Source organism: Apus apus, chromosome 28 (genome assembly GCF_020740795.1).
Source record: "Apus apus isolate bApuApu2 chromosome 28, bApuApu2.pri.cur, whole genome shotgun sequence".
In the NCBI taxonomy this organism is placed as follows: Eukaryota; Metazoa; Chordata; class Aves; order Apodiformes; family Apodidae; genus Apus; species Apus apus.
This window is the reverse complement of record NC_067309.1, coordinates 388,280-396,438: the sequence shown is the minus strand read 5'-3', so window position 1 is coordinate 396,438 and position 8,159 is coordinate 388,280. Positions and strand designations below refer to the sequence as shown.

Here is an 8,159-nt window from a genome sequence, read left to right as displayed (position 1 = left end):
ATTTTTCACAATCACCAACAGCACTTGAGCAACCGAAAGTTATTTGAAAGGAGGACCAGGTGTCGCCAGGCGGCAGGCAGCAGCACTTCAAAGCCTCTGAAAAACCCGCCCAGAGAATCACTTGCAGAAGCCACCAGAGGCATCAAAGACAGAAACCGCGTTGACTGTCAGTGAGAGGGAGGCTGCTGGACACCACAGCTCATCCGAGAACAGGGTGTAGAGGGGTGGAGAACATAACCCTTGAGGGCCACAAGTCATGGTTGGACAAGGGTTAATCTGGCCTTGAGGGACACAAGTCATGGTCGGACAAGGGTTATCCCACCCTTGAAGGGACACAAGGTTGGACGAGGGTTATCCTGCCCCTGAGGGGCAGAAGTCACAGTTGGCCAAGGGTTATCCAGAGGTGTGTGGCCTGCCCTCTCAGAGCTGCAGCTGCAGAACAGGCAGCTGTCCCTACAGTAGGCAGGGGACACCTTCCCTTTCTAAGGCAGCTGGAAGGAAGAGCATCTTCCAAGAAGGAGAGTCGAGGGAGGGGATTTGGCCCCCCTACTCCGCTCTGGTCAGACCCCACCTGGAGTGCTGTGTCCAGCTCTGGAGCACCCAACACAGGAAGGCAATAGAGCTCTTGGAGCAAGTCCAGAGGAGCCCACGACAATGCTCAGAGGGCTGGAGCAGCTCTCCTGTGAAGACAGGCTGAGCGAGTTGAGACTGCTCAGCCTGGAGAGGAGAAGGCTCCAGGGACTCCTGGTAGTGGCCTTGCAGTACCTGAGGAGGGCCTGCAGGAAAGCCAGGGAGGGACTTTGTTGTCTCTTCTCACGGCCTCCCCCACGTTGCCCAATGCCCAGAGATGCCTTTCTGGGCAGGCAGAGGGACTCGGCTGTAACATCCCACGTGGCGGCTCCACGACGAGGGGGAAGATCTGCCAAGTCAGCCAGATGCCTGGATGCTGACCACATTCTGCACCTACAGATAAGACGCCCACATTGAGTCACGCTGACGTCTTCAGACAAGATGTGAAGATTACACCAACCCCAGAGTCACTGCAGGCTCCTCCAGCGGAGGCTCCGTCCCCAGCCCGGGCTCCAGACGCTCCTCAGATCTCTTGCACAAGGAGCTGGGGCAGCAAAGCATCAGCACCAGCAAAAGTGTCAGCGCTGCAGAAGGTGCAGATGGAGCCCGAGCCAGGCTGCAGCTCTGCAGCTCCCCCAGCACAGAGGTCCCAGCAGCCCCACCAGGGGGTCCCAACAGCTCCAGCTGCAAGGCTGGCAGCTCGGGGGGACAAGGACAACTCTCCACAGACAACTCTCCACCAGGACAGCTCTCCACCAGGACATCTCTACACCAGGGCCACTCCCTGCAGACCAGCAGGTGACACAGGGATGTGCCAGTGTCCCAGCGTAGAGACGTTCCAGAGGAGACTTGGCAGTGGAGAGATGTTGCTTCCTGGCGCCAGGCTCCCCACTGGGCAGCTGGGACCAAGCACAGGCTTAAGATGCAGAACAAAAGCAGGCAAGTCTTGCCCCAGGCCAAACCCCAAAAAGCTCTTGGCCCAGCCCCAGCTTCTCACAGCCATGGCCTTCTCCTCGTCTGCTGCTTGGGCCAAGCCAGCCACATTCCCCAGCTCCAGCACACTGCTGCTGGGCTTCAAGGCTTCAAGGCTCTTCTGAGAGCCCTGTAACCTGGATCAAGTCCAGAGAAGGCCAGGAGGATGCTCAGAGGGCTGGAGCACCAGGGTGTGTGCTGATAGGATGAGGAGTCTTTATGTCCAATATCTTTAAACTGGAGGAGGGGAGATTTAGACTAGACATGAGGAGGAAATACTTCCCTGTGAGGGTGGGGAGACCCTGGCCCAAGTTGCCCAGGGAAGCTGTGGCTGCCCCATCCCTGGGGGTGTTCAAGGGCAGGTTGGATGGGGCTTGGAGCAACCTGGGCTGGTGGGAGGTGTCCCTGCCCACGCAGGGGGGTTGGATCTAGATGATCTTGAAGGTTCCTTCCCACCCAAACCATTCCATGATTCTGTTCTTTCCTGCTGCCTTGCCTGGACCTCTTCCAATGTCTGCAGCTTCCTGACCTGCCACGGGGACACCGGCAGCTCTCAACAGGTTGTTGTGGGACGTTTCAGCCACAACTGAAAGCGGTTTCTGTCTCTTTGATCTCTTCTTGTGGTGGGGGACCTGAAGCACAGATCAAACACCAACTTTCTTCTCCCAGTTACTCTCCTCAACCTAGACCAGAGCTCTTCCACTTGCTCTCCAAGTACGGAGAACACCCTGGGGATCTTCTCCGTCTTTTCCAGGGACCCAACGTGTACCTGACCCCCCAGGTCCAGGATGCATCCTGCCGTCCCTGCTCCCACTGCTGGGCAGTGAAGGGCAGGATGAGGCCGTGGTTCTCAAGCACTCCTGGTGCTCTTGGGGTGCTGAGCTGTGCACCCTGCCAGGCCCAGCCTGGTGTGCACCAGAGGGCAGCTGCTTGACCAGTGACCATGTCCTGCTTCCAGGCAGCTGCAAATCTGCTCTCCACCTCTGCCCACAAGGCCACGGCCTTCACCTGCCGCCTCCCAAAGCCTGCTCCACTGGCAGGTGATGAGCAGGGACTGTCAGGTGCAGGTGCTCAACCCTGTTGGTTGGTCCAGGGGCCAAGCAGTGAGCACTGGGACAGGTCTCCGGACCCAGCTGCGCTGCGGCACGAGGCTTGAGTGGAGCTTCCAGAACTCCCCAGTCCAGGCATGGCTCCTGCTTTCAGACACTCATGGAGGAGAGTCAAGAGGCATCACCCATGCTTGGACACCTGCCTGACTCTCTCCAGGCACCCCTCAGTTCCCTCAAAGCTCAGTCATGACACACTGAGCAGAAGAACAACCCACCCCTTCCCAACACGCTGCTCCTCCAACAGCAAAAACCACCTTGCCTGGAAGGGGCTTCCAAAGCAAAGACACTAAGACGCTGGGAATGTTCTCTGCAGTTTATTGAGAATGGCAACATCCCGAGCAAGCAGGACATCCCACAAACAGAAGAGGAGGGGAGGGAGGACAGTACATCTCGTTCCATGGCACAGGGGGCCTGGCACTGAAGAGCAAGCGCTGTGCTCCTGAGAAGTCCACGTGTGTGTGAGATGCCACCAGCGGCCACGGAGAACAAGGAGAAGTGGAACTGGAAGCCACGACTCCAGAGGGAGCTCCTGCCTGGGGCAACTGGGGCTGCCAGGTGTCCCTCATTGGGCAGTGACTAGTGCAGGGAAGCAGCACAAGGTCCTGCAAGAAGAAGCACCCCAGGAACATGGCCACGGAGCAGAGGACGTGAGGACAGAGGAGCAAAGAGAAGTTTTATACACATTTGCCACGAGGCAGCCAGAAATGTACAACCCAGTGAGAGAGGCAGAGCAGTTCCCTCCTGCCAACCAGCCCTTGGGCCAGGCAGCCACCAGTGAGACTTGTCTTGGCTCAGATGGTGACTCCATCCGGGGGCTGGGGCTGACGAGCAGCTGGCCAGGGCTGCTGCTGGTGGGACGTGGTGGTGCCGCCAGAGCCCCTTGCTGGGACCGAGCCCCTGGGTGAGCTGGTGCGTGCTGAGGGACACGGTTCATGTTGCTGCAGAATGTGGGAGCTGGGTTAAGGAGGAGGCTGGGCTGCTGCCAGGAGAAGAGAGGAGATGATGCCTTCCTTTGCCAGGCTGGCTCCGGGGCTCAGAATCGCACTCCTGAAGACTTGACGGAGGTGGTGGTGACACATCTGCGCACGGAGGACGATCCCCCCCCGGAGCTGAAGTTGCCACCTCCAGAGCTGACCATCCTCCCGCTGCCCGAGGAGAAGCCCCCGCTGTATATCCCTCCCCCCAGCCCACAGCTGCCTCCTCCAAAGCTGCCTCCTCCAAAGCTGCCTCCGACTCCACAGCTGCCTCCTCCCATTCCTCCGCCCATGCCGCTGCCGCCTCCAAAGCCTCCTCCCATGCCTCCTCTGCCTCCAGAGATGGTGGTGGTCCTGCCGACCACAGCTGGAGGAGAAGCACAGGTTACATACCCGCTGGCCCCTGGGAGGCTGCAGCTCCAAAAAGATGTGGCCTGTCACCAGGCCACCAGGACAGAAACACAGATACTTACAGACATTGACGTTGGACATGCCATCGTTGCACAGCCTGTGAGGGAAAACAGGAGCATTTAATCCAAGGGGAAGCACATGCCCCTCCAGTGGAGAATTTCCCTTTTTTTGGAAGGTTTTTTACACTTTTTTTCCTGAATATCATTATTATTCTTTAAAAAAATGAGCCACCTTGAACCTAACAGTGTATGAACAATACAGAAAATGTAGTAAAGACTGATAATTAGAGCAGGAGAGGCATGTAATTTATCTGTAGAACATGGGCAAGGATTTACCCACACAGTAAAATCTGTTAAGAATTTGGACAAAGGAGAGGTACCTGTTCTCCTCTCCTTCCAGCAGCTTCCTGTACATGGCAATCTCAACATCCAGAGCAATCTTGATGTTCAGCAGCTCCTGGTACTCCTTCAGCAAGCGAGCCAGCTCCTCCTTGTCCTTGCTCAGGGCACATTCCAGCTCCTCCAGTTTCCTCCTGGCGTCCTTCAGGGCCATCTCACCCCGCTCCTCGGCCTCAGCAATAGCTGCCTGCAGCTGCTGGTTCTGAGAAAAAGAAAAGCTGTTGCTCGGGTCCCTTCTGCACACCCTCCACTGGAGCAGTCCCCAGGGCACAAACTGGATGGACAACAGACAGGAACCATCCCCCTCATCCAAAGGACCTGAGTTGCAATCACTACATTCCCCTCACCCTTCCCCTGGCACACTACCCAGCTCACCTGGGACCCAGCTCAATGCCACCACAAAACCAGGTGCTGAGGAGCCCCTACCTGCTTCTTCACGTTCTCAATCTCAGCCCGCAGCCTCTGGACGTTCCTGGTCAGCTCCTGGATCTCTATCTTGGTGTTGCGGAGGTTGTCCCCATGCCTGCCAGCAGTGCTCTGCAGCTCTTCATACTGACACACGGACACAAAGCAACCCATCAGTGTCACAACCTGCCCAGGACTCAGCTCCTTCTCCATGGCCAGAGAGGCAGCCAACAGCACAGACTGTCCAAGCACCTTGACTACTCCCAACTCACCCTGCTCTGGTACCAAGCCTCAGCTTCAGCTCTGCTGCTCTGGGCGATCTGCTCGTACTGGCGCCTGACCTCCTCGATGATGCTGTCCAGGTCCAGGTGGCGGTTGTTGTCCATGGACACCACCACAGACAGGTCCCGGCTGATCGTCTGCATCTGGGCCAGTTCCTGCAACCAACACCCGAGTTCTCCTGACCCTCTGAGCAGGGCAGCCAACAGCAGCAACTCCAAGCAGCCTCTCCACACCAAATCCACAGGGTCACCCAGGACAACCTCAGTGTCTTTGCCCACCACCTGCCTCACTGCACCTCCAGCCAGCCCAGGAGAGCTCTTACCTCCTCGTACATGCACCTCAGGAAGTTGATTTCATCTGTCAGAGCTCCCACCTTGGCTTCCAACTCTACTTTAGTCATGTAGGCACAGTCCACATCCTAAAGGAGAGATGACACGGAGAAACAACAGCTTCACCCCATTCCACAAGAGCTGTTGGCAGCCAACACATCCTGTTGGAAGCTATCCTTCTTGGTGCTGCCTCCTTCCAAGGTCTTTGCAGCCTGTCCCCCCAAACACCCCCCATGCCCCTGGGACTCACCTTCTTGAGCACCACAAACTCATTCTCAGCAGCCGTGCGCCTGTTGATCTCTTCTTCATACCTGTTGGGGGGACAAGACAAGCTGAGGCTCTTGGGCTGCTCTTCAGCCAACCCCGTTTCCCTCCTGGGCAGCCTGGGTCCTCTTTCTACAGAGCTCCAGAGCAGAGGGAAGAGTGTGGAGATCTCCAGTCTGGCCTGGCTCACTTGGCCTCCCCTCTCCTTGGTCAGTCCCTGTACTTACTTGCTCTTATAATCCTCCACGTACTGACGCATGTTCTGCAGCTCTGACTCCAGCTGGCCTCTCTGAGCCAAGATGCTGTCCAGCTTTCTCCTCAGGTTCTGGATGTAATTTTCGAAGATGACATCAAGGTTCTTCCTTGGCCCCGAAGGCCCTTGCTGTTGGAGGAGCTCCCACTTGGTGGAGAGGACCTTGTTCTGTTGCTCCAAGAAGCGGACCTGCAAGCCCAAAATGTGGTGTGAGATATTCCCTCATGAAGACCTCACCCTGCTCCAACCTTGGGCTCAGCTGGGAGACCAAGGGAATCACTCCCCAAATCTCCAACTATGGCTCATTGAAACATCCAAGCTTCTTAAGTGTCTGGGAAGCATTAATAAATTTTTAGTCGTTCTGAACTTCTCACTTTGGGACAAGAAGTTGTTGCTAACAGAAAACACCATCCCTGTTTTCACCACATCAGGCTCTCACGCTGCATCACCTGTCTGGTGTCAGCTCAAGAAAACAATTATTTTCTTCTTCTAACTGTGCATAAATTCTCTTACAGGAGGCCTCGTGTTTCTTTGGTTTCTATTTAAAATTAAAATAATCCAAGAATCTTGGAAAGACATTTAATCCTCCTAAGTTTACAGAATGATTGCCGTGGAATAAAAAGCACAGTAATAAGAACTCTGGAGACAAGTAAATTTAGGATGATGACTTTACCCTGAATCACTCAAAATTAGGCTCTAGAGATGCCTTGGCAAGAGAATCTGCAGAAAGTCCAGCCAATAGTCTCTTTAATCTTCCACTAGCTTGGAAACCTTGTCTGCAGGTTGGTCTTCATAAGAGCTTAATAACACCTGGCTGCTCAGGCGTCACTCCTGCGGACTCTAATGACTGGTTGTTGGCAACAAAACCTTTCCCTTTCTCACCCCAGGAGCAGCTTTTGTGGCTCTTGCCTCCAACAAGCATGGTCCTAAAGTCTCACCTTGTCAATGAAGGAGGCAAACTGGTTGTTGAGGATCTTGATCTGCTCCTTCTCCTGGTTTTTCACTTGTTGGATCTGGGGGTCAATCTCAACGTGGACCGGCCGCAGGAGGGTCGGGTCAACTTGCACCGGTTGGATGCCTCCAGGGAAGCCAGAGCCACCAAAGCCACCCATTCCTCCACCACCCATTCCACCACCACCCATTCCTCCACCACCCATTCCTCCACCAAAGCCACCCATTCCTCCACCAAAGCCACCCATTCCTCCACCACCCATTCCTCCACAACTCATTCCTCCACCAAAGCCACCCATTCCTCCTCCATAGCCTCCACCAAAGCCACCCATTCTGCCTCCATAGCCTCCACCACCGTAGCATCCACCCACAGCAATTCTTCTGCTGCCACCCATGCTATGGAGGCTCCTGCTGCTATAGCCTCCACAGTGTCCACCTCCTCCACCTCCCCTGGATGAGGAGTATGAACTGTAACTGATCTTGCTTCTGCCACCTCCTCCTCCAAAGCCACCACCGATGGCAGAACAAGAGCTGTAGCCTCTTCTACTCCCTCCTCCAAAGCTTCTGCAGACAGACTGCCGAGACATGGTGGCTTCTTCCAAGCAGAGTAAAAATCAAGACCAGAAAGACCCACAGAGCTGTCCTGCAAGGAGATGAGCGCAGAGAGAAGTGTGCCCAGTCTTCTCTGGTTCCACAGTTCCAGACACTCCCTTTTATTCACTTTTGGAGGTGGGCTGGGGCAGCTTGGGTGTGAAGGTGGAAACCAATTTTATTTTCATCATCTTGGTGTTGTTGACAGATTCTCAGTTGAGCTTTACCATATTTGGGCCTGCCTAGAAACACACCCTGCAATATAGAAGTGAATAAAAGAACAAGAACATTGAGGCAGGTCTCAGTGACTAAGTGGACTCTTGCATCTTTGTGACACTTTGGAATTGTTCTTCTACAGTAATGCCCTTTTCTACAGCCCCCTCATTGGGTTTCCAACATTCATTAATGGTTCCAAATAATTTCAGATACAGATCTTCCTGATCAAAGCTCCCCGGGAAGAATTTTTTATTAAATCCCAGCTATAATATAGCTTTCACAATTCCATAAACACACCCTAAATCCCCTTTTTATATGTTGAGTTGCCTTTGGCATTTTACAAGAAGTTTCCCAACCTTGAATGGGAACTGAAATTTGAAGAGACTCAGCATATTCTGCTGCTAGAAAAGGAAAACATCTCGTTGGAGTGTGCG

General features: G+C 54.6%; 1 protein-coding gene across 1 annotated transcript; it reads right to left on the bottom strand.

Moving 5' to 3' along the window:
• Nucleotides 1–3,684: 3,684 nt before the first annotated feature.
• Nucleotides 3,685–7,505, bottom strand: LOC127395086 (keratin, type II cytoskeletal 6C-like). The gene is made up of 9 exons (XM_051641539.1): nucleotides 6,906–7,505; nucleotides 5,942–6,156; nucleotides 5,701–5,761; nucleotides 5,444–5,539; nucleotides 5,112–5,276; nucleotides 4,861–4,986; nucleotides 4,416–4,636; nucleotides 4,099–4,133; nucleotides 3,685–3,992 (listed from the first exon to the last, which is right to left on the bottom strand). The coding sequence occupies exons 1-9, from the start codon at nucleotides 7,503–7,505 to the stop codon at nucleotides 3,685–3,687; spliced, it is 1,827 nt and encodes a 608-aa protein (XP_051497499.1).
• Between the last annotated feature and the right edge of the window lie 654 nt (nucleotides 7,506–8,159).

What these genes read in the sequence shown, in the direction of transcription:
- LOC127395086 (XM_051641539.1), bottom strand. Translation starts at nt 7,505, where the DNA reads ATGTCTCGGCAGTCTGTCTGCAGAAGCTTTGGAGGAGGGAGTAGAAGA. An exon ending in AGGCTTGGTACCAGAGCAGG is followed by an intron (nt 4,987 to 5,111) that starts GTGAGTTGGGAG and finishes TCCGTGTGTCAG; the next exon opens with TATGAAGAGCTGCAGAGCAC. An exon ending in TTGAGAACGTGAAGAAGCAG is followed by an intron (nt 4,637 to 4,860) that starts GTAGGGGCTCCT and finishes TCTTTTTCTCAG; the next exon opens with AACCAGCAGCTGCAGGCAGC.